At 40.4% G+C, this 27,272-nt stretch overlaps 1 protein-coding gene across 1 annotated transcript in view; it reads left to right on the top strand.

Annotated features, from left to right (window-relative positions):
• The window catches only part of fhl3a (four and a half LIM domains 3a), a 29,296-nt gene extending 3,613 nt beyond the window's left edge, over positions 1-25,683 (top strand). Inside the window, exons 2-6 of the mRNA XM_053326643.1 lie at positions 18,070-18,242; positions 19,210-19,384; positions 23,907-24,076; positions 24,236-24,422; positions 24,972-25,683. Coding sequence (XP_053182618.1) covers positions 18,087-18,242; positions 19,210-19,384; positions 23,907-24,076; positions 24,236-24,422; positions 24,972-25,123 — 840 coding nt within the window. The 5' untranslated portion in view covers positions 18,070-18,086 and the 3' untranslated portion in view covers positions 25,124-25,683. The remainder of the gene's footprint in view (positions 1-18,069; positions 18,243-19,209; positions 19,385-23,906; positions 24,077-24,235; positions 24,423-24,971) is intronic.
• The last annotated feature ends 1,589 nt before the right edge of the window (positions 25,684-27,272 follow it).

Below are 27,272 nucleotides of genomic sequence, written 5' to 3' on the forward strand. Positions count from 1 at the left end.
TTATTGATTTTATGTTAAGAGAACATCAACTTTATATAGGCAGCTGAGGAGTCTAAAAGGTAACTGACTCTGTACTAATTGGGAAATTACATTTCTGTAGGAATAAAATTACAGGCCTATACCTAGCACTTACCTGCCTTCCTCTCAAAGGGAATGCTTTTTTCAAAGGAAATGTGAAATTGTAAGCACAGAATTGTAGATGCCTTATGACTGCAGACTTGCTTGTTTAATACAGACTAGTTGTATGTTTATGAAAGAAAGAGTCTGTGCTTTCCCTAGTTCCACCTTGCACCTGGTCTACTCAATTTTGCCTTGTCTGTCTGTTCTATGTGTTACACATTGAATTAATAGCACCCTTTGCACCTTATCAGCGTTTCCCATGCATTGTCTCACATGAAACAGATGTTGTTTGGGTGTAGGAATCCTGTCGATTCACTGCTACATCATCATATTCTGTCAACATGGTGAACTTGTGTTAGGAAACCAGTGAGTCAGGCATGACTGTTTCCCTGCACCCTCGCCGAAAGGGATGAGGGTACGATCATGCTCCACCGGAAGTGTGTGGCGTGTACAAATATACAGAACCCAATGAAAGGAATGCTATGATGCAAAATCTATGTCAACTCCTCCATTTTCTACCTTACTCTGTTGGTTACCTGTATTTCCTAGGAAGTCCTTCTGTTATCAGTTTACAGACCTACCTTTGCCAAAAAAAGGGTGCAGATGTCTCGAGAATTGCTTAATGTGTTTGCTCAATACGTTGGCACCCATGTAAGATGTTATCCTGGGAAAAATACTACATTTCTACACAGGGATACATGTCATGAAAGGCCATAAATAAGCATGACAGCTGGGAATATTTTGTCAGCAAACTGGCCTCCAAATCCATTTAAGCAAGTCACATCAAGTAGTGAGGAGAAGAAGGAAGCACAAATGTAAAGTCTGCAGACAAATTGCAGTGGTTTTTATACAACTTGTAATGTGATGTGTATTATGAATTCATATAACTAATTGTCATGTTGGGCTGTGGCTAATGGCTAAATCATAGGATAACCTATGGTTAATGGAGAAAAAGAATGTTGGGTGAGGATAATTTCTTCAATCCACATGGCAATAAGATGTTATTTCACCCACATCTCTGCTAAGAGAGATGACAAAGTAAAGAGCGAAGGCTTACACTTTGTACTGTCACACCACATCTTTATATCTGGGATGAGAAAGTGATCATCTTCTGGATAACGTTGTTATTGAGGGAATCACTGGTCCTCTGACCTACAATTATCATGGTCTCTGTCAGAAATGGATCGCTATTGTAGACTTGGAGAATTTATTACCACATTTTTGAGGCTGAATGACACCCCTACCCACACAGTATCCTGATTTGGGACTTGTAAGAAAGATTAGCTATATTATGAGTAAGTCTTCCATCATTTAATAGCAGCCATCCGCCTACATAGAACTGACAGAGTGATTTTATTTCTATGGGAGTTGCAGTGTCGTCATCCTTCCCATTGGGTGTTCTTGCACACTAGTTTAATTGGGCAATACTTCAAGACCATGTGGCACACAGTCCTTAACCATGCAGTGATACACAGCAAGCCTCAAATAAGGCAACAATACAGAAGGCTCAAAATGTCACCTTTCAAAACACGTAAACCCCAGAGAGAGTGGGCTGTTAACAAAGTATTTCTCCACAGCAGCATGCTAGCAGGACACTGTTCTCATAACAGATGTTTTGGAGAGGTAATTTAGCCTTGGCAGTGTATACATGGGTTGTTTGTTCCACTGTGCCACTACTGTATTCCCACCTTCACCCCCTGCTGCTGGGCAGTTGTGTCTTTATATGGCTAGTAACTTTAGTTTGCCACAATGCGAAATGCATTAGTGTTGATTGCTTCACAAACACTTAATGGTGTTGGCTTCCACATCTGCTAAGCATGAACCCAGACTGTGACATCATGGCAAAGGAAGTGCAGTCATGAAAATGTGGGTGCATGGCAAGGTGTTAGTGTTTAGTACATGCATATTTTAATTAATGTGCATTTGTGTTTTATTTTGTTAGCGTTTTGTTCTGTGTTGCGCAGCTGTCTTCCAGGGATGAACCAGAAGGGCATGACTTGTTGAACTGCATGAAAAGCTGCTAGTTGTTCAGATTAGGTTTGTATTATCTTGTCTCTGATAAATACAAGACTGTTTATTTGGAGTGAAGCTGTGAGTGAGAGCATTCCCCTCTCTGAAAGTAAACACCCAACTCTGCATGATGAAACTAGCGCACGATCAAGAATGTGACTCCTTACCCAGAATGTCTTGCAGAGTCCTGCTTACAACATCTCTTCCCCTCTCATCATCGTTCTTTCCTTTGAGTATTTATAGGCATACATACTTAGTGTTACTCTCTCACTTCCGTGTCTATGGTTCTGTTTGAGAGACAATAGTCTCTACAGAGGAGACAGGCTGAGACAAGCCAGGCTTGCTACATACAGTACACTGAGGTGTGGATTTATGTCAGTCACTGGTGCATAAATCGAACTGTATACAGCAATTGCCCCTTTTCAAAATACACAAAGAAGAGTGCACTTGGCACTGTGCTGGCACACTTTGGCAGTAATTTGTAAAGCTGTCAAAGTTGACTTAAAGAGGAGGGAGGATGAAGCTGAAAGGATGGTTCTTGGATTTCTTTGCTTCCCTGTGTTCTCTCACCTTCATGGGATACTGCCTGGGTTTCGTACATTGCCGTGGAGGAGCCATAAATGGCAGAAAGTGTCCTTGGTGTGGCTATAAAAGGACCTCAGCTCCTCAATGGGGAAAATGACAATGATTTACAACAGGGAACAGTAACAGGGGGCTAAGAAGGGATTTCTTGGCTTCTTCAGTTGAAGTCAAGGAAGAGAATGAAAGGATGAGTTGGGGAGAGGAGTTGCTCAAGAACATCATTATTGCCCGTTGGTGTATCTGTCAACAAGCTGTCAAAGAAAGGTTTAATCCAAGACAAATGCTTGTCCGTAGTGTGTATAGTTTACTCTGTGTGTATGCACCTCTCCACTTTGGAAAGGTTTCTATTACTCTACAGAAGTTCCATCAACTTTTTATCACAACAAATGTTCACAAGAGAAAGAACATGTTGTGACTCCTCAATGCATCTGCCGTCAGCTCTCACTCACCTTATGCAATTGCAGCTCTTGAAATTGGTGCAATGAGATCATTACAGTGAATTACCGCTTTGTTTGACAGTGTGTTCACAACTAGTAGATCACATTGAGTTCAGGATGTTTGCAGTAATAGGACATAACTCTGTCGAGTGGGAGACCAGAGCATTTGCATTTGCATTTAACACAATTACCAAATGAGTCACAGACACAGTTCTTAAAAGCCCCTCTAGATGCAAAAGTCATCATTGCCAGTTTGTTGTTCTTGTTGTTTTTACAAAGCTCCCAAAGTCTTAACATGCAGTACTGAGTTTTGAGGTCATTTCCAGTTCTAGTTCCCGCATTTTTTCTTTTTATTGCTTTATATTTCTAGCACGTACAGCATATGCATCTGAGATACATGAAGTCTTATCTTCCCCAAAAATTACTTGTATAAACCTCAAAACAATGGAACTCACTAAGGCTACAATTAAAGCTACTCTTACCTTTCTTGCATTTCACACAACACTTTGAAAAAACTTGAACAGCAACAACCCTTCCTCCCTACTATGATAGTTTTCTTTTTCCCCGTGGGAGAGGCTGGAAGTGGAAGCTGTGGCCCGCTTTTGTCTGTCATTGTCAGTCACTACTGTCTGTTTACGGCTATCTCTGTGTATCATGGATGTATTATAATGCTGTGGATCCACAAAAGACTCTCTTCCGGGTGGGGGTGCGCGCACGTGATTTCGTAATGCGGAAGGGGAAAACGGGGAGGTCGCTTGGCCAATTATATCATTTGGACCGAATGATATGATTGGTCAGAGATTTCACTGAATATTATGAGAATGGAATAATGGTTAGTTTCTATGCCTGGTGGATCTCTCTAACATTTTAAAGTGCCATTACCTTATTAATAGCATTTTAACCTAAACAAAAACATGTGTAAAATGTAACAAAGGTAAGGGTAGCTTTAAGCTCATATTCACAAATCAACACACCAGAATTTTAACATATATTTACCATTATAAGCTACATATTCAAGAAACACATTCCTATGATGCTACCCTTTACTGTCCCCCCTTTTCACTGAAATTACAAAAACACACATGCATAATTACTAATATATATTTTATTAGATTTGCCTGGCTTGAGCCGAATACTACACAACTCCAACAGCAGCCAGATAGCCCTTCTGTCTCTGCCACAGCTGGAAAAGTATAGATGGGCACACTTACTTAACTTACTGTGCTTTTGTAGCAATTTCATTTCATTTCACTGGGAGAAATTGCAGATGTCTGTCCTCGATGGTAGCTACAGCTTTAAAAGACATATATTTCTGTGTCTGTGGAAAAGTCGTTTAACCTTCCATTGGAACCTTTTGTCTTCTGGATCATCACTAATGAAGCATAAGAGATTCATGCCTTCATTCTGGTGTGGATTTCACTTATTTAGATTAAACAGGCAATTAACTGTAGTGTGGTGTACTCCAGATGTTATGAGTTCCTACATAGTTCTCTACCATTATGTGTACAAATAAAGCTTTCTCTGTAATATTTGAGAAAGCTACAGACCCCCCATTTCAACTGGCAACTTGATGTATTGTATATATTTTAGGCTGTCAGATAAACCAACCACAGAGATAGTGGATGACCACATTAGCTGCAGGAAATTGAAAATGTAACACATCTCACCACCAATCTACACAAAAGAGGAAACAGTGAGTGAGTAAGTCGCTCATACAATAAAATATCATCAAAAAGGAATTTCAGACCAAGCAAATGCTCAGTTGTAAATAATTGAAGAAGAGACTTTGCCTTTAATGTTGAATGTTAATTAAAACCAGCTCAGAGCTTGCTACTATCAGGAAGGAAGTACTCGTTAATACCAGGTGTGAATTGGGTCGTAGATCTTCTAACTTAACGCTGCTCAAAACTATATATTCTGTTTACTTCATTCTTTCGAGAGTCTGGCATACATCAGTAAGTTGTTTTCTTCTTTACTTTTTCTAAGGTCCACCATACGTTAGCAATTCTGTTACTGCTTTAATGGGCCTAAACATCCAGCTTCAAACAGAACCACATCCAATGTTGGCAATGGAAATTAGATCAATGGGTAAAATGGGGGCCAGACGGTGAGCAAAGCACAGCAGAGGGCCAATGACACAAGCACCATGACTTCACTGTGGAAGTATTCAACCCCCCTTAAAAAAAACCCGTCCCTCATCCCATAGCACGCTTTCTCAACACTGGTGAGTGGAAACTGTTTAAGGTTTAATGATTGCTCAACTAGGAATGGAAGGAAAGCCATCTCATAGTATGAAAGATCATGCATTATGATGATTGTTGGTCACACCATGTCATGCTTATTGTGATTAGTCAAGGGAGTATTACGGTGCCTCTGATAATGACCATGTTAAAGTCTGTACCATGTAGCTTTTAACCTTCATTTACTAGTGCCAGTCAATCCTCCTAGCCCAATAATCAAGGCAGAGCTGTATATCCTGTGCATTTACACAGTGTGTGACATACATTTACACTTCACTTGATTGATGAAGAGGCTGTGGGACTGTGACGAGAACCTTTTGCCTTCACCTAGCTTCTTGCTTTGTTTGTGTCTGTTTTTTGTTCAGAGCTGTTGCCGCATCCCTCGAAGCCAAGAATTCGCCTATATAGGAAAGAGGGGCAGGATAAAAGCAGAATGAGGTCGGACAAGAGTCGGACTAGATTTGTGGTTAATAGATTGAAAGAGATAGACAGGTCTGCTTGCAACGCAACATAATTCAACCATGCTATCAGTGTTTACCAAAGCACCTGTTTTCACGTCGCCTCTGCATTTAACAACTTCAGCGGGGACTTTGCATTTTATCACTGATAATGAATTAGGTGGGGAAGATGAATGGTGTTTTGCATGGCTGCATGATAAAGAGATCCCAGTGTGTGACACTGGGAGATAAGGACCTGACGGATTGCAGTTCTCTTCTGGCAAAGTCAAGAAACTAGCTATAGTATCTCTGAACTTGCAGCTCTTCACTAGACTAAAATGAACCTCAGATAAATCCACTGAGATCCACTGTCCACCAAAGGGAGTATTACTTTTTGATACCAGCGTTAATCAGTTTTAGGTCAGTACATGTTTAGGTCCCCCACTACCCCTTCATCACTCCTCCCTTCTGCTATGATTGATTGAACTATCCTGAGTGTGTGTGGATACAAAATCCTGTAACACAAATGACAAATAATAACTAGTAAAGTCTGAGCAGAATGGTCTATAGAAAGTGTGTGAACGTACAAAGGTGCAGCGTCTAAATCTAGACTACACTGGAGGACAACAGAGGAGAAGGAGAAAAGGGTAGGTGGGTGCATGGCTGGGGGACGTGGAGGGTGGAGGCAATCCTGGGATGCATGGCAGTATGATTTATGGACACCTTTTGAAGTGAGCTCATTCCAGCCACACGGCCTGCCTGCTGCATTTCAGAGCTGGGACATTCTCCTGGCAGTACAGCAAGGGGGATAAATGACCCAGAGGTCGATGACCTCCACTAGTGTACCATTCGCATATGAACATCCTAATTTTTCCGCAAATTCATCAGTGTGTGTTTGGTTTCCAACAAGCAAAAATGAGCTGCCAAGGCATCCAATGGACACGTGACTCACTTCTAAGTAATCCATTTGAAGGTCAAAGCAAACAGGGAGAATGACAAAGAGGAAAAGGAGGTGGTCTCTCTCTGGGATCGTAAAAATTGGGTCAAGAGGGATATGTTCCAGCTAGTTTTCCTTTTTCGCTTCAGTATGCAGAATTATCTGGGTACTTTATAGTATCTCCAGTCGTGTCTGAATGGAAACTGATTTTAAATCTTTCTCAACAGTAGTCTCACCCATGATGACATCATTGTTTGAGTACGTAAATCTTCCATCCTCTGTTCTGCTGGTGAAGATTAAAGACTAAGGAGGCTTGACAGTAGGCAGTAGGCAGTAGTCAATTCCGGTGTGTCAGTCTGGTTTGAATTCATCATCTACTCAATGTGTTTGGATTGTTATTACCAAGATTTTCCTGCTTTTTTAAAAAAAAAACTCATTTCCTAAATATATCAAATAGTTTGATCTTATCAGCTACAATTGTGCAAGCAGAAAAGCCAGGGATTGTGAATATGAGCTGTAATTACACTCAACGGGAAGTCCCCACAAAGGGACTTAAACAAACTGGGGGTGTGTGTATGCAGCTGCTCACGATGTCTGCTCTTCCTGCACAAGTCACCCATTGTCCCCCAGTTTAGCTGCTCTGTTTATTTTTTTGTTTGATCCCCCTATCTTCCCTCCGCCTTGTGTATTCACATGTATGCATAATACTGAAGGTGTGTGACTACTCGTGCACATCTCTGTAACATTGTCCTCCTGCAAGACTGTGTCAGTGTGTTTAGACATAATACGTCTGCTTTTCATTGTCACTGTGTGTTTGCAAATGTGTGTGACCATCTTTCTGAGAAGTCCCAGAGATGTCTCTGTTTGGGGTAATAGGAAGAAGCACAGTGTGTGTGCATACTGACTTGAACTCCTCATTGTTATCAACCCCACACTAGTCATAGGGGTCATTGCCCAGTAGGAAATGAACCCACATTTTGTTCTCACAGCAAATGCCAGAGTAAAGGAAGAAGACAATATGATTTTATGACAGGAAAATGGTGCGCATGGATGTTTCAGAGGTCAGCCCACATTATCATGTCTATTTTTATATTGTTGGTTTCATGCTGCTGGATTTTACAGTGCGGTAGTTTAAAGTACACATATAGTATGTATTTAACTGTTTGCACGCTGTGAATTGACACATTTATTTTAATGGAGTTTGACCTGATTTTCTGCATATGCATCATTGAAATAGTCAGGAAGTCTAAAATCATCCTAAATGACCTCAGTTTGGGATGTATTAATATGATATCTGGGTTCCCTGATGGGCTCAATATTTTTTTATGGCACAACACATCAAATTGCACATTGCCACAGCATCCCATATAAAATGCTGGGTTGTGCCCTCAGTCAGTGTTGCACAGGATGAAACGAGAGCTAAACCTCATTGCCAAGAGGTTTATGGTCCTGCAGAATGAGGGCACTGTTTACATGTTGCCAAGGAGATGTGCCTGAGAAGGGAAAAAATGGCTGCATATACTGGAAATGACTTCTAAGATATTCATCCCAGTCGTTTCACATTTGGCAGGTTCCCCTCGGTTTTCATAGTCAACGTAATGCCTTTATTTTTCTTCATGTGAACCCATCCTCTCAGGGCTACAGAGCCGGACAGGCGGAGAAGTGAGTATTTCGGTCTGTTGCAGTTGTGGAGGATAATTTGTGCAGCTGTTGTCAAAAATGTGGATTGTTCTTCTGCTTATAATGTATAATACCCATGAAAGTCCTCTGCACACAGAGATTATAAAAACATCCACCTGCTTATAACAACATGCTGAATATTTATGTCTGGGGATGTTGGGATGTAAGTATAAAAAAACAAAAAAAGAATCTTCTTCTCTAGGCATTAACCTCAGGGTCAGGTTCCATCACTGCAGCCACGAGCCACAAGTCTGAATGAGTTATAAATAATTGCTAGCAGTTGTGGGTGTGCACTGCACAGTTGTGTGTGGCATGCTTAGATTGCTGAGTGTGCGGCCTGTGAAACCTAAGCCCAGCCCCTTGATGTCCTGGCTAGTTGTGCTGACTCAGCAACATTAGGAGACCACCTGGGAATGACCAGTCTGCAGGAGCCATTTTGTGTTTTTTAGTTCACAGTTAGCCTTGGTGTTCACTCCCTGTGGGTTACTAATAGCCATGGATCTAGTGTGTAAACAGCACTGGTCAAGACATGTTTAAGTCAAAATGATGAAGCAGCTATTTCACCATGCTTATTTGGACCTTTTTAGACCTTGTAGATTTAAAATTACACATACATAGTACTAGTGTACTACTGTACTGTACTATTTTGTGTAAAAGTAATCAGCTGGGTTAAAAAAAATCATCTGGATGGTAGACTCATTTCTGGTTTTTGAGTTCTGTCTTATCAAGAAATGACTGAAATTCCCCATTTCTACCAAAGTCCATGACCCCTTGAGCAATATTCCATCATATCAAAATCTGTGATCAGATTTCATGGTCCAAACCTGTATAGCAACAGGTGCCTATAATCCATATTAGGGCCTGCATAAAAAATAAAGAAGGCCCAGTTGGCCTCTGAATATCTTAGCTCTGACAGTTTAAAACTGTGTGTTTTATTTATAGGAGCAGTTCAGAGGCAATTTTCCGTTGTGGTGACTTTTGAGACATTTGCTGTGTCTGCATGGCATGTAGAAAAGTCACACAGACAGAGACACAAGTGATATTTCTGTTTTGCCACTGAAGATAATGCATCAGAATAGCTCTTTCTGTTCCCCTCTGTAGGCTGGTTTTGTGAAAACAACATTCTCTCCAGGGGCTTGCAAACCTGTAACTGAATCATCCAGCTTACAAGTCAAAGTACCCTGACCTCACTGAACATACTTGTCATTCTGCTTAGATTTAAATGGAGACTGATGCTGTAAGTATCTGTGCAAGGCTGGATGCTTTGAGATCGAATATATTAATTTGAGCAATGCGCAGGGCCACTTTCTCAGCAAAACAAAGCAGGTGTCAAAATTGAGATGGGTCTCTGTGAACAGTGAAGGCTTCAGAGTTCAAAGGGATGCCATATCCCTTGGATCAGAGAGCTGGGGGTGACAGGGAGGATCTGAAGATATCAGGACAGTGACTGAGATAGCCATGTTTGGGCAAAAACCTACCCTGGGAAACTTGGGAGTAAACGGGTTCCTCAAATTAATGGCAATGTTTGTTCAAAGAGAAATAATATACTCTTCCTCTTAATGGCTATACAGAGGCCTTAGAACAACCCTGATCAACTTGTTTATTCTAAAACCAGCAGCCCCGCCAAAGCATTGAGTGAGACCCCCAGAAAATGTAACTGTTACCTTGAGATCTTTCAGCACCTTTCTTGGTTTTCCCTTTACTATATACAACATGCTTATCTTTTATGACGGTACGGTTTGGTTTAGCAGGCATCAACTTTTAATCCTTTTGTTGAATATTGGCTGTTTATCACACACTGTTTTTAACTCCATTGTTTCTGCATTCCTTACCTTCCTCTCCTCTCACCACACTGTTTACCACCTCAAAGTGTATCCAAAGATCAGCTAGCAGACTGTCAAGATTTTTTTTTTTTTCTTGCTTGCTTTCAAGATTTGCTTTCTCTTTTCTCACTCTCGCTCCAGTTTTCCCCCTGCCATCTAAACATTTACCGGCAAATACCAGCACAGAGGAAGAAAAAAAAAAAAAGACAACCTTTCTTGCATTCTCCAGGCAGAATGACTCTCCAAACCTCCACTGGCACACAGGAGTTGACTGCATAGTTTTCCCAATGCAAACCAGATGTGAAGCACTAATGTATGGCAGCATTTTTTTTCTTCAAAGGAAGACAAATGTAGGCCAAAAATGTAGTCTTTTGGCCATCCACACACAGAGATATAAAAATAAATCCTGATTCATTCCAGAGTTCCAAACTTTCCCTCATGGCGGTTAGGACAGTACTGTATGATTTAGAGTAATTGCGATGTTATTGTTTGGTGTTGGTGCAGTATTGTGGAACACTGGGATTGAGACAGACTTGTGGAAGGAGGAGAGATGAGATGTGACAATAGCGTTTTCAGCTGTGCTCCTCTTCAAAAAGTTGTCATTCATATATGCACATGCAGTCCTCCCTGCTAGCACGTCGTCAGGTCTCAGTGTGCCAAGTAAATGTCAGATTATGACAAATTTGTGTTTGAAGTATAACTAAACATGCATCAGTACTAGCTTGCACTGTGATTTTTGTTTTTCTTTTGTACACTTTATCAAATCCTTTTTAATAATTGAGTCCAGAAGGTTTAATGCACAGCTCTTTCAAGCCAGCTGCTATTCACCCAAAGCTTTCCTAGATTGCTGCCGTGTGTACCACACAACAGAATCAGGACTAATATTAAAAGACATCAAGTCATAACCCTACGCTTGCATGATCATTAAAAGTTGCCAAGAAGGGACAAATTACAAAGGCTGTGGTGACATTTTCCGCTGCAGGTAGTCATTTTCTTCTTTTATGTTTATGATGTTGGCTTTCATTTGAGCCCTCAGTCGCCTCCCACTCCACACCAGGCGGTGTTTAAACGCTCAGGGACAATAACAGGTTAGCGTTCCAGTGTCTGGTCCTGCAGCCTGTACTCTATCGTCAAGTCTGACCCAGGCTCCCACAGAGGAGCAGCACCAACCCCCACTCTACTCCCCTCAACCTTGCCAGAACTAGTTCATTGATGTAGCATATTGACACTCAGTAACTTAAATTGTTCACTGTATCTTTCTGCTCATACACTCATGATGCCCCCATGTAACTGAAAATGTGGGTGGCCCAGGTTTTTTATAGTCTCTCTTTTTTTTTTTTGAGCCACTGGTAGTTTACCAATAGCATCATAACAGTGACTGAGTGCTGACCCCATCATATAAACTCTGATGACCGCAGATTGCTCAGAAGCTTAAATGCCATGAAGATGATTGCAGTTCTGGTTTTCTGGCTTAGAATCAGTGTCACAACGAAGATACTTTACTAAACTGGAATGTATCTTAGCAGATCTTTGTTTATTACCAGCAAGTAAGCAAAAGCTTTTCTTAAAATTACAATTGAAATGTTTTTGTATTTCCATAGCCAGGACTTGTAGGCTTGTTCAAATAAGCACATCTGTTTATGAATGGGGCTGCAGCATTATCTCTCCTTCATGAGCAATTTCCTTGTCTTCCTGTGATAAGATTCATTGCCTCTTTTCGATTACTGGACTTCATTTATCTGATGCAACGAAAGCCAGCAGGAACAGCACACAAATGATTTGACGAAAATATAACAGATATATTTCAGTGTCTAACTCTCATGTTGTTTTATTGTGACCTGAACAGTTCGAGCCACTTGAGTCAATGTTCACAAAACAATTAGTCATGTTGATGTAATTTAGCTTGTGGAATGACTAGTCTCAAAGAATATGTGGATCTGGAAGCCTTTCCCAAAGGACCTGAACTTCGTTGCCAGTCTCTTGAATAATATAAATGTAATCCTTTTGACATTGTATCATAAACATAAGTTCTGAGCCATTAAAAACTCTTGTGCAATTTATGCCTTTGCTTTTTTAGTCACCAAATGGAAAGTCTTCCACTGTCAGGAGGTGCTGAAATAAATCAAATCAGACAGCATCTCCATCAGGCTCCTTTCAAATGGTCACTGGACTGAAACGCAAATTAACTTTTCTAAAGTGTGTTTTTGACATTGTGCTTTATTTTTGATATGCTCAACCAGGCCTTCAAATGATATACTTAAGTACCCAGTGCTGTACTTTTTCCGCATTTTAAAGTAAGCCAAGGAGCTTTACTGTGTCTGGAAGATGTCCAGTCACTAGACAGAGTGCAATATGATGGTATGTGTTTATCCAAATGCAGCCTTTTCACTTTTCCTCTAATTTTATGTGAGACTTGTCATACGTTTAAGATCACACTCCGGCATTCATTTGCCTCTAAATATCACCTTCTTCCATCTCTTGTCCCACTATTGTTCGATTTCTCCTCTGTGGACTTTAAGGGGACCTGCTAAGCAACACCCTCCTTCCTCTGGTTTCTGAGTCCATTTTCTGCCAAAACATCCAGACAGTTGAAGGTGCATAAGACGCTTTTAAAGCAACTACTTTTTAGGTAAATCAGACTGTTATACGAACTGTAAAATCTACACTTGTGAATGTGTCCACTTGGATATAAAAGTACACATGTCACAGTAGACCTATAAACATTGACCTGACAAATAAAGCACTTGGTCTGGTTTTGAATTTTTTTTCTCAACTGTGTTATAGGCCCGATAGTACCACTGCCCACTGGTCACGCTGTATTATCAGGGAGGATACAGTCGCATCGTTTCCGCAATGAGACATTTTTAATGTTCAAGATATGTATTCCCATATTGGCTCTTCAAGATTGTAAGCACAAAATGTGTTTCTATAAAAAAGAATGAATGTTTATGTTATGATTAATTATTTTTTGTCTTTTCTCTGTCAGCTGCTTCACTGACAGTAACTATGAGAGTGAATGCATGGACTTAAAGAATATTTTCAATTTAAAATTTGGTGTCATTTCATTGTATAACTGTATATTATGAAAGTGAAAATGTTCACCATGGCACTCTCTGTCTCTTTCCTCAAGAAATAGTATATGTGTATTCATGAGTGTTAGCTTTAGTGTTTTTCTGTGTTCCTTTTGTGAACAAAATAATTCACTTCATGGAGCTATTGATAGATGTAATATAACGGTATAATGTAACAAGCACACATTTCACATATTTGTGGATAGAATTGCAAGATTTATTTATTGTAAAATTGAAAATACAAGTCATCTATGATTGCAGACAAAACATGGCATTTCTCTTAATGTTGATCAGCATGTTGAGTTCATGTGTTTTTAAATGTTGGGACATTGAATTTAATGATAGATGAGCTCTTGCCTCAAGGTCACGTTTTCAATGTTATCCTGCCTTTAGCAGCTCTGACTCACAGGTGTCATAAGACCTTTCACCAGACATTTAGAGATGAACGGGTTTATATTGCTAAAGTCTGGGTTTTTTATGGCATTTAAAATGACTTAATAACTCTCAAGAGCATTTTAAATAAAGTTGTTTAAAAGCATTTCACAATACATCATACCTGTGATTAACCAATAGCCTTGTTAGGCTAATCACAGATAAGATGTATAGAGCACTATTGAATAATGCAATCTTTTTCTCCTCTAGCATAAGTTAGAACTCAATGGCAGTGTGAAATAATAGATAAGACGATAGACAGTAAGTGTGTAGTCATTTGTTGGTGCAGGACACAGTCACCTGCTTTCTGTGGTCAGGATGATCTTGCTCCTCTGTTGATGTAACATGATGTCAAGTGCTTTGTCCAATCTTCGTAAAACATATTTTACAAGCAGATCGTTCTAATAGACAGCAGGGAAGGTGGGTGGGGTTGGGGGGGCAACCAGGCTAGTTCCCAGCAGGGAATACGGACTGTTCATTTTGAATCAACCAGAGCGTAAGCAGAGTTTGGGCTGGGGATTAACAAGCTTGTCTGTGGGACCGGACTGGACAGGGTATCTGCTTGCCCTTCAGTAACCAACCATGACTATGTTGCTCAGCAACAGCATACAGTCTGCTTGCTTGCATTGGTCTGTTGTTCTGTGGTGTCTCACAGTTGGCCCTGAACCTCACCCAGTATGCCAATCAGGAGGTGTTGTGATGACTAGTAGAATGAAGCCTTGGCATTCCTAACTTATCTTATAGTGGGATGTGTGAAAACAAATGAAGAGTCTAAAGGTTTGTTCTGAGTCCCAGGAAGATGGGTTTGATAATGTTGTTGTAAGGAATGAATAACATAGTATGGTTTTGGTTTTCAATGAACGTTAGTGGTGGGACTAAAAATCTAACATTTGTTCTTAATTAAAGACCATGCTGCCATTACATAAAAAAAGGGGTTATCCCCTTTTGAGCATGGTTGAGCCTGGCAAATATTGCGGCAAACTTGACTTGTGCAGAACTTTTGTCCTGAGGTTGGCGGAAGAGAAATAAACTTTTAGAATACCAAAGGGTTTCATTCACATGGCAGTATCAGTGTGCTTTTAAGGCAACATGGCTATTAGGTTTGAATACATATCCTAAAAGTAAAAGAGGAAATTTTATACTGGTGGGGTTGTTGGACGTCAAGGTCAAAGGGTTCATCAAAAACATTAAAGTACATCCTCTGTGGACCATGATTACTCACAATGAATGTCATGAAAATTCTGTCATCCATTTTGGCAATTACCTTGCTTTGGATAGACAGAATGATCAATATGCTAACACTGTCCTTTTATCCAACAGACTATGAAATGTTGAGAAAACCAGCTCAGCATTCAGCAGAGTCAATCACACTGACCCATATAGCTCAACCTCACAGATGAACTCCCCCTGGATCATTAAGGAGAATGGAATGCACTGTTGCCTATATTACACACAGATTCCTACTTTGTGCTGCAATACTATGATTCAATTGAGTGCAATATTTCTGGACCATTGTCCTGTGTGGAGTCAGTAATGATTTCCTTAAAGCCCACACTTTTCCCAGGGGACTAAATTCAGTCACAGCTCTGGTATTTGGGAACATTATTAACCTGGAGTGGGGTTCTTAGTCACTGGGCCCTGGACATGAAGGAGATGGATCCTTGCCGGGAAGCTAACATACACAGTAGTAAATACAAAGCCCTGTGAGAACTGGCATCTGGATGAGTTCACTGTGACCCAGATCCAATGTCTCTCCTCTCCTCTCTTCTCTTCTCCTCTCTTCTCCTCTCCCCTCCTCTCCTCTCCTCTCCTCTCCTCTCCTCTCCTCTCCTCTCCTCTCCTCTCCTCTCCTCTCCTCTCCTCTCCTCTCCTCTCCTCTCCACTTCCCCTTCTCTTCTGTTCAATTGCAGACTGAGGGTTTTTGGCTCAGCAAATTTTGCATGCAGTCACGTCTTAGTCCATCACCCCAGGGGTCAGTACACTGACGTCATGCCCCTCTCTGTGAGAGCCTGTGCCTTCAGCAGTTCATTTCAGGCTCTGAATTGGCCACTCAAATACTTCAAGATGGAAGCACTACAAAACCTGGAAGTCAAAACATGCCCTTTAATTTCTAAAGTAGTTTATATGTATGCATCCGTTTTTGGATTTGAGTGCTCCATCTGTGCTCTCATGAGTTCCCTATTACTTAATTTTACCTGATTGCTGGCAAACTAGTTATTTTTGCTCAAACCCACATCTCTCTCAAGACCTTAAAAACTCTTTCCTTGCTAGTCTTGAGGACAGCCTTAATGATCTACTCAAGCACAGGAATATTGGGTAGTTCCTGGTTCAAGCTGTCACAGGAGATAATTCTACCTATTTAAGAAGGTTCTTTGACCTACTTTCTGCAGCCTTTTTCGTATGTGGATATGTGGATGATACATATGAATTGAGGGAGGGCAATAAACAGCTGCCTGATTTGCTTTGGAAATTAAAGCTGACATCAGACGTCATAGCGCTGGCTTCCCGGCTTTGTGAGTCATGCCTAGTCTCGTTCTCTCACCTGGCAAGCAAAGGCAGCGCATACCTACCTGGCACTGCAGATAACATTAAGGTCATAGTGCTCATTTTCAGGCTCTATACTTTGTTGATCTAATCTTTATGGTGTGGTTATGTGGGCTGATGACAACGTGGCTGGAATTTTCTGACAGATGGTGTGTCAAACTGATGTTAAAACGCAGACTTGCAAGTTCAGCACCTTGCTATACGTTATGGAGGCCAACCACAGCTGCTTATTCTGATATTTTGCCATAACCTTCAGATGGACACTTTAACATATTTAAGATGTATCCATTCAGTCATTAGATAGAGAGATATGGAAGTCTGCTGTAGTGATGTGAGCCAGTGTACACACATTGTCGCAGGGCTGTCAAGCATTAACAATTTATAATTTATGTCTAAAGGTCATTGAAGGTGGCTGACAGTGCCTCTCCAGTTTGGGGAAGTGGTGTTGTGTTAGCAAAAAGCCTGTCACTGGGTTAAATATGAGGACTGCGAGGAGGTGAGGTCTGTTGGATCTTGACTTTCTCACCCCAGCTCATTAAGAGCTTTTGTCTCGCAAATGGCTGAGACAGATGAAACATGAGAGTCTGGGACTAATGCTTTCTTTGATGATGGATCCTGTGTGATTTGGCTTTTAGTCTGTCTTCCTTTTTCTGTGTCATCTTCTGTGTCTGTGTGTGTTCTATGTGTATGCTCTTTATGTGCATGCTGCTTGTGTGCGTGTGGGTGTAAGACAGGCAGCACAGGCCCAGTTTGAAGCCTGATTGATTTTTATATCAGAAATTATTGTTATTACTGGGTGGTGGGAATGAATAGCCAGGAGTACACCCTGCCAGGGGGCTGTATCACTTATCACTGGGCTTTCCTCCAGTCATGCTGTAATGTTTTGGCAACCTGATATTGTTGCCATAATGCTCTCACAATATTATTCTGTCACTTTGTTGTGTGCTCAGTCTTGATCAAGGGGCCTATCACACAGTACAAACCACATTTTTAGATGGTATACCTCCTGTTTCTGTATATGCATGTATGCATCTTCATGCTGAAAGGAAGCCACTTGCTCAGGAGTCATGTTCAAACAGTTTGTGTGCTTGCTTGTCACACACGAACACCTACAAATGTGCAGGCTTCATTGGGGTTTCTGTATCTGTTGGTGGTCCACGTTTTACTCACAAATATATTCTAGCCTCATAAATATTTACAGGTGTGTATGCTGTCTGGGGGCTTCACATGCAAAGATTCACAACTTCATTACTGCTTAATCACAAAAAGACAGCTCGCTCAGTTTGTAGTAGTGCTTTAATCTTCCAGTTGCAGGTTTTGAGCAGTTGACAGCAACAGGAAGGAGTTTGGTAGTTACTGAGAGAAAGCAAAGTGACAGCTCCCTGTCGTGTCCCCTCCCTCTGCATACACCATACTTTCATCGCACAGCAATAAAAGTTAATAGGCATTTTGTACCGCCTCTCGTGTCACTCTCTCTTTTTTCTCTGTCTCTTTCTTTTTCCACTTACTCCCACTTTCACTGCATGTTTTGTTTGAGCTCAGCTCCATTGCTGGTACAAGCATAAGTATTTCCAGTGTAAATATTGGCAGTGAAAGTCTATATTGATGTCCAACTGCCATGCTGTACAAGGTGACTCAAGACTCTCCCTCTTTTCTTCCCTATATCTCAGCCCTTTCTTCTCTCTTGCCGTCATTTGAATTTCTTGGCATTTGTTTTTTAGAATGTTTCTAATAAAATTGTCTTTCTGTGTTGCAGGCTTATAGACAATTACAATGGCTGACCGTTTTGACTGTGACAACTGCAAAGAGTCCTTGTATGGCCGAAAGTACATCCAGTCAGATGACAGTCCCTACTGCATCCCCTGTTACGACAGCCTGTTCTCTAACACATGTGATGAGTGCAAGGAGCTGATTGGCCATGATGCAAGGGTGAGGCATCCATTTTTACAAGATCAGACATGCAATCACCTATCTGATGCACGACAACAGTGACAATTGGACAACAAAAGAATATTACAACATTAAGGCCTGTACCTAAATGTTTCTTGTAACATTTATTTTCTGTAATACACACACTGGAATGAATCCCAAATATGATCTCAGGTTTTCCACAGAAAACAGTGTTAAAGCACATCAAAGGTCTCCCCTAATTAGCTTCAAACTATTTTTTACCATGTTTTGACATGGCCTTGGATGGCTGAAACAGAAGTTATGTCATGTTAATGATCCATAATTCATGCTAAATGAGGCATGATCTATATATTTTGTGTGGCAAGACACAGTAATGGTTAATTTAACATGTAATTATACAGGCAATTTCCACTAAGTCGACAAAAGCCAATGAGATAATTTTCTCTAGGATTGTAAAAATGCAGCATGAGGGGAGATCTCCCTCTTCTCCACAATCAAGTTAAAATGTAATCTTCCCTTAATGGAAAACACTAACATGAAGTGGCTCGTTTGAGACCAACTTAGTGGAGTTTACATAATGTGGCATGCTACATTGCTGAGTAGTTTGATTAGCTAAAGATCAACACCCTCACAGGTAGTGGACAATAAATAAAGACAGCATTTCCTTGACTTTGTGCCTTGTAGACAATCAATTCATATCCATCTTTGAAAAACAGAAGCAGGCACACAAGTATGGTATGTACACACACACACACACACAGATTAACCACATACTTATTGCTGCATATGCAGTTGCGTCAGTTTGACCCAGACCAATCCCATACTCCTTTGCTCCTGTTGTAACCACAAACAAATTGTTGGTGTTTGGTCTTGTAGACATCTTTTTGATCATTCAGAAACTGTGAAACGAACTAATAATTTTTAGTGATGTATTTACAACTGTATATGAAATGACCACCAGTATCCTTATCTCCTTTACTTCCAGGAGCTCTTTTATGAAGACCGGCATTATCATGAGCACTGCTTCCGCTGTTTCCGCTGCGATCGCTCTTTGGCAGATGAGCCCTTTACCAGCCAGGATGAGTCCTTGCTCTGCAATGACTGCTACTGCAATGAGTACTCATCTAAGTGTGTTGCCTGCGACAAGATCGTCATGCCAGGTAAGGGTGGAAACTCGGAACTCAGAAACTTGTGTGTTGAGATATGTCATGCTTTCTGATCACTCATTTCACTATTGTATGTGTCTATGTGTATCTATGTGAAATATTCTCTCAGTAGAGTTTAGAAAAGTAGAATTCTAGCTAGACAGTCAATTTTTTAAATCTTGAAATAACAAATGAAAATCTAGGAGCAGAGAGCTGATTTTAAAGTGAAGTAAAATAAATGAATGAGTGACTTGTTGGGAATTTCTTGAGGGCTCTTAATATCACAGTGAACACAAATCTCATGAGATAGACCAAAGATGTCCATCCACCGCTGCTAGACTGCTGATCCAAAAGCAAAATACTCCATTGAAAATAACATGACCTGACTGGATGCCAGAATTGCATTCATCGAAGTACAGCACAGGGAATTTCAGGCACTGTGCCACAACTTGGAATTCAGTCAAGACCAAAAAGGGACACTAACCAAATACAACAAAGCACTACAACGCTCTGTCAACACTATTACCACCCAGCTCACCTCTGTTATCGCTGATAACAAAACCATGAAAGAGACTATTCTGAACTTACAAGCACGCAGCATGACAGACAATTTCGTTTTCAGTGGCATTCCTGAGCAACCCACAGATGAAGACCTGAAAAATTAGTCAAGGATTTCATGACCAAACAGCATAAACTACCCGCAGAAAGCGTCAACAACATCACATTCCACCGCGTACACTGTATGGGATCAAAGAACGCCGATAACTGACCACAGCCAATCGTTGCGAAATTTGAGCACTATAAACAAAAAGTGCACCGACAAGGCATGCAGCAAAACGGAACAGACGATGGACTCAGTGACCAGTATCCAAGGGAAATCCTACAGAGACACAAACAGCTATTTCAATCCGGAAATATATGATGAAAGAAGGAAATAAGCAATAATCTCAGTGGACAAATTATACATCGATGGACATTTGCACTGGTATAAGGACATAATCCCCCAGTTCTAGATCTCCAGCGATCCCCCAATGCACGCAACTTACTCTTCTGTCTCTCTCGGTCTCTCTTTCTCTCTCTCTCTCTCTCTCTCTCTCTCTCTCTCTCTCTCTCTCTCTCTCTCTCTCTCTCTCACTCTCTCACTCTCACTCTCACTCTCACTCACTCACTCACTAGCCTACTTTGGTGCTTATGTGTTTTTTGTCTGCAAGTCTGCTGTGCTAAACACAGTGCTTCCTAAAATAAATGATTTATTTTCACTTATTCCAACCCAACCGACCCTCACCTGGTTACAATTTCTAGATTGAATCATCTCTAAATTTGACTCGGGGAAAAAAAAAGATACAGAGAATTAAAATGGCTGCTCTGCAAAACCCAAAAACACCAAGAGGATTAATGGTTCCACATTTTTACAAATATTCTCTGGCAAATCAGCTTCATTATATATACAAATCGATCTACCCAAAACAATCAGATAACACATGATTAGATATATAGAACAAACAGTTTGTAAAGACAATCAGATCTCAGATATACCATTTCTCAGTCAGGCTGTCAAACACCGAAACAGTAACTAAACTGCAGCTCTGACAGCCTAGGGGAAATTCCACAAAATCACAAACACCACCTTTTCACCTTCTAATTATACTCCCATCTGGAACAATCTTGACTTTCTAAGTAATGAGAAACCACTTAAATTTGCACATGGATCGAAAAAGGCGTTACATATCATACACATATCTTCCATAATAATATTTGGGTTTCATTCTCCTAGTTGGTTCCAAAATTTGGCATTATGGCCACCAACCAGATTTAATTAACATCTCTTCACTGAAAAAACTAATTTCCAAAATATATAGAATAATACCACAGTCTGACAAAAAGCTATCCATCTAGAAGCAAATTTGCATCTATTTCATGTCCAAACATGCCAACGTACAAATCATGCAGAATTCATTTCACTGGACAAAAAATGTTTAAAGTGGGATTCTCATCAGAAATCTGTTCACATTGCAGAGAATCCCAAATAGCTACATTCACACCAACTTGCACTGCGCACCTGTTAAACACTTTTGGAAAGACATCACTATACCTCTTCCTGGGCTGCCACATTTAATTATCGTTACTCTGCTTACTAGGAGACATATCAAAAAATCAACCTGGACAAAACAAACGGTAGATTACTCCTTGCAGTTCTAACTATTGCCTAGAAAACTATCCTCATGAACTGGAATCAATGAACAACATACATATTCCACATTGGAAAAACTAATTCATAGATTACATCTCTATAGAAAATGTATCCACTTCCATCAAAAACACTAACAGAACTCCACTCCATCTGGTCACCTCTCATTCATTTCTTACAAACCTGACTCCATCCATCTTGTGGTTCCTGTCTACAAATCATAATTTAAACACACTCACATTGGTATCATTATCTACACCTACACGGTCCATCAAGATCTACATACATACACATGCATGTTTTTGACTTCCCTGTGGCATTCTGTCTTGCAATAACACACAATACACTAATGCATTTGACCGTATCATATAGTATAAGTGTAGTGTGTAGAATTTAGTGGCATCTAGTGGAACTAACTTGGCAGAAATTGAACATAATATTAATAAATATTATGATAATATTATTAGTGTATAACCACCAGAAAATAAGAACTTGTTTTTCTTTATCATAGAAAGAACACTTTAGATCCACATCGGGAGTGGGGCCTTTTCAATGGAGCCTGCCATGTTGCACGGCCATGTTTCTACAGTAGCCCATAATGGACAAACCATTTTTCATAAGTTTCACAGTCCCCATAGGTTCTCCTCCATGCTTGGAGAGGGAGGGGGATAGTTGGTTGCAATCTGCAACCTCACCGCTAGATGCCTCTAAATCCTACACACTAGACCTTTAAGGGTCTTAAATTACCCACTAAGCATTGGCTTCACTATCCCACATTTTATTTTCCATGTAGTATACCGATTCAGATTTCAAGATAGATAGGCAAATAACTTTGGAAAATGATGACAAGGCAAACTCCAGGAAGCAGGAACAAATTAAAAGTTGAGAGTAAAAGATCAGGCAGATACAAAAGGAAAATAGAGAGAGGAGACAGAGAGAGAGACAGAGGGACTGAGATGATGAAGGCGAGGGTCCGGAGTTGAGCAGCAGCCAGGGCCGAATGTGACAGAGTAATTGCCAGTCTGCTTGACTTGTTGTCTGTAAGCCAGATCCCAACGGCTGGCGGGCTGCCAGCAGTCTGATGATAACAAGAGATAAGCGAGTCAGTTATTCCAGCTACCCTGTAGCAGCTTACATAGAGCTCAAATTATTCCAGGAAGAGTACAACATTCCTTTTTTATTTCACCTGTAGCTTATCGCGTTTCTTTTTTGTCTGAACATCACATATTTGCAATGTAGCGTTTAGAATTTAAGTTATACACAGAGGAGTCATCTTGGCAAGTAAAAACTGTTGTAGAGAGCGATGAGATCAAAGATGTCTTGCCATTAGGCCAGATAGTAATTATGAAAGCTCATGGGATTGTATACACTCCTGAACGTCACTGTTTTGTTTCCTCTAACAGTAGAACTAACAGTTTTATCCAAAAAATATGTACACCGTCAAAAACAGATACAGAAATGTATCCTTGTTTAATACCTGCTAAGCTAAGCTAAGCTAAGCTTAAGTGGCGTATGTCAGTTACAGAACAAGAGAAGAAACTTTATTCCAAAGCATTGCAAATGGATTCCTCGTAAGCCGTTTTTGTTTGCAAGATCTGATAAAACTGATAAAATGCTCACGCTGCCAGAGATGGTCACACAGATGTTGTATTGTCTCCCAGACAATGGTCTTTCTTTTGTTATCACTCAATTCAACCATTTCAGCATTTCAGCCTGTTCACTTTTCGGTATTTGTCAAATACTCATGCTGAAATGCTAATATTGTCCTCCACGAGCCACTGTAATTCCTGTGAGTTTATAACCTGGAATGTTTTGGAAGGGGATTTTTGCAGTTTTTGATTAGAGAACATTGCAGCACACTGCCTGAAGCAGTGAAATGTTAGCAATTTGCAGACAGCAGTTGTACGAAATGCTGGCCCCGCACAAACCACTGCGTCACGTAGAATAAACCAACAAGTATAATAAAAATTTCAACAGCCAAGGGGAAGAAGATGGATTGTTTGGGGACACAGAGGGGAAAATGACATTATCCCTTTCTGTAAGGCCTGTCGCCAGTTTCCAGTAGTGGGAAAGAAGTGTGGGGCCTGTGGTATTATGATTTAAAGTAAAATAAATCTTAGTGAAACAAAATGAGTTTTATATGCCTTCATGAAATTCAAGTGTATTATTTCATTAGTTCAATAAAATTACCCCCCAAAAATACCAAAATGACCTTTACAATCCTATGAAGGAGGGTAAAAGATGTCTTCCAACGAAAAAACTAAACTCCTGCTGTTTTCCATTATTCTTTCCATCCTTTCGTCTCTCCTTCTATCTCTGCTTTCTACCATCTCTCTTTCCGTCTGTTAGGTACAAGGAAGCTGGAGTATGCAGGTTCTACATGGCACGAGGGCTGCTTCATCTGTAATAGCTGTGAGCAGCCAATTGGCTCAAAGTCATTCATCCCTGACAAGGATGAACACTATTGCGTGTCCTGCTATGAGGACAAGTTCGCTCCACGCTGCACACGCTGTAAAAAGGTCAGTAAAACAATCAAATATGCAGGAAAATAACTGCTAACTTAACTAGAAAGTCACATACTACATTACACTAAATGGGATTCACAGTAATCCTGTGTTTGCAAGAAGTGCATGGGATAAGAAGTGAATTAGAAGGATCTTTTCATACCTCTTTTTCAGACCCTGGCTAAAGGTGGCGTGACCTATCGGGATGAGCCATGGCATAAGGAGTGTTTTGTGTGCACCAGCTGTAAGATGCAGCTGGCCGGTGAACACTTCACCTCCCGAGATGACAGCCCTTACTGCCTCAAGTGCTTTGGCAGCCTGTATGCCAAAAAGTGTGAAGCCTGCAGCAAACCAATCACAGGCAAGATTATGTCATTGTTTTCAACTCTAAACTTTTGATACATACATTTGGGTTACTGCCTTTGATATGGGAATAAGATTATTACCTTGTGAGGCAGCTGGATTCCCCAGATCACAACATCATAAGATCACACAAGAATCCATCTTGTCAGGCTTCAAGTTATGCACTTGTGTTTGAACCACCAGTCCAATCCAGCTGCCTCGCAGGGTAACATAGCGATAGCTGGTGATAGACAGATGGTTCATCCAATGCCAAGTACTTTTGGAAAGTGCCTGCCCTTTTCCAGACAGTTTCGATGGACGGCCCCTGGTGTGTCAGCTTAATAAGATTAAGCAGTAATAATTACAAAGAAATACTGTAAATAAGTTTATTGATAAGATTGACAGGCATGACCAATTTCTCAACTGTAAAGTAGAGTTTAGTACTACACTGTAAATTTGTGGTGTTTTGAATTATGCCTTTTTTGCAACTTCAGTTGTGCTGAACTCAAAGTCAGCCCTCTAAAGCTCGACATAGTTTCATTTCCGTATCACTGCTCTTTTCTCCCAGGTTTCGGAGGAGGAAAGTACATCTCATTTGAGGATCGCCAGTGGCATCAGCCGTGCTTCACGTGCTCTCAGTGCTCTGTTTCACTGGTTGGTGCCGGTTTCTTCCCTGATGGTGAAAGGATCCTGTGCCGCGACTGCCACAGCAACCTATAGAGTAGTAATTCATCCTCACCCTTCCCTTGACTTACCGTTCACCCTCCGTCACAGCATTTCAAGAACCCGAAGTCATTACCGAGGAAGGTAACACAGGCTAACAAATGCTGCCTCTCAGGTCATTTTTCAAGATCAGTTCCTCGCTGTCCGGATTAACTTTTCATCCAGGAGAGCGCAAAATCCTGTTTTGATGCTGCATTGTTTTAATGAACCACCACAAAGATTTCCTCTTAACCAAAAAGGTTTTGTGAAACAAAGATTAATGAGTGCCTTAAGAATAACATGCCTTATATATTATGTGCTATTAATCCAAAGAAATGCAAGATGCTAGTCACTTTGCCAAAAAAGCCTTCATATTTTATACAAATATGTTGCAACTTCAGATAAAGGTCAGGCTCTGAAGAGAAGAGACAGAACACTGACGGTGTAGTATATAAACCTAACAGTCTGTATTTTCAAATTTTGGTGGTGTAACTGTTGTAATGCTCTTATAACTGCAGTTTTATGCATTTTTGAATGTTGCTTTTTCCTCACGTGTCAGTTATCTATCTTTGATGTATGTCTTGATTTATGGATCTTGAACAAGTTACTGTATGTAATAACAGAGAAGGAGGTGCGACACTGTTGTAAAAAAAAAGTGGCAAGAATTTGAAAAGTTTTACTAAATTAAAACACATCAGAAAGTTAAAAAGCTTAAAACTTTCAGTAAGGTAGTCATATTATTGTAATAATGATCAATAAAGTAATTTGCACTTTGGATGAGATATTCTCTTGCTACCATGTTATGTGCACATAAAAACACAACTCAAAGACATGGAACAAGACACACAGACCACTTCTTTGTCATGTATTTGCTTGTTGAACTTTGCAATGACACTTATTTTTACATTGTTTCTGTCCTTTTCATTTGTTGTAATTGTTTTTTTGTTTTGTTTTATCACCATTGCTTAAAGAGCCAGCATTTATAACCCCAAAGAAGCTGAAATGCATTACTTTTGTGTAGTGCAGGATAATGCATGTCTTTTTTCTGTCTTGATTTGCCTTGTTTTTATTTTGTTGCTGTTAATGCTGTTCCTGTTTTTTTTTATTGTTAGTTTGTAACAGGTATGTGACAAATTATTAAAGAAAAGTACCTGTATGCCATTATTTCAGCTTTGATGCTGGTGAGTCAGAGTTGGCAACTATGCATTTTAAGAGGTCATTGAGATGTTAACAGTATAAATGTACTGTAAATCAGATGATATTGATATGACTAAATGCTACAATGGTTAGTTTTATTTGTCATATGAAATAAATTGACTGATCTTTGCTGGACAGTTTTTTTTTTTAATATTCCCTCTGTCTTTGTGGTTATAGTGGAATATCCATTACTGGTTTATGAGGTCATAGCTTTCTGTGGGCTTATGTTTACTGTCTAAGCCAGAGAAAACCCTTCTGGTGTATTTGAGAAGTCTTTCTAGGAAAGATTGCTGTGTGTGCATGTACACTGGGGGAAGGGCAAGACAGTGTGTGTGAGTGTGAGAAAGTGTTAAGAGAGACAAACCATACATGTGTAATAAAGAACGAGAGAAAAAATGTGTGTGTCTCTGTAGTTTTAAGATATTTTATGTGTGAGAGAGCGAGTGAAAAGGACAACAAGCTCAGCTCACATCTGAGTGTGTGGCTGAATGTGTATACATACACTGTTGTTTATGCTGAGTCGACTGTTTCATCGCCTTGATGAAGCACACATATACAGACTGCCAGATACACTCTCCTGTCGGCATTGGTGAAATATCCTCCTCCCTGCCTCCGTTTCAGATTTTTTCACCAAAAAAGGAAATGGAAAACTCGTAGCTGCATGAGGGAATGGAGGGGGGTGACTGGTGCTGGATGTGAGAGAGAAAAGAGTGTGGGAGAGAGAGAGAGAGAAAGAGCGAGAGAGAGGAGAGAAAGACAGGGAGGATGTTCACATCTGGAGTTGCTCCATGGCACTTTCACTGGGGGGTCAGCTCCACACATGACCCCTTTGGATTTATGGGAAGGAGGAGACAGGCTGGGAGGTGACGGCTAGCAGAAGGGGTCAGTGGGAGAGCTGTAGAGATGTACTCTCTGAGCAGGTTGCATTTTACAGTTATTACTAGTAAGAGGGGAAAGACGTGCTTATTAA

Source organism: Scomber japonicus, chromosome 10, assembly GCF_027409825.1.
Source record: "Scomber japonicus isolate fScoJap1 chromosome 10, fScoJap1.pri, whole genome shotgun sequence".
NCBI classification, from domain to species: Eukaryota; Metazoa; Chordata; class Actinopteri; order Scombriformes; family Scombridae; genus Scomber; species Scomber japonicus.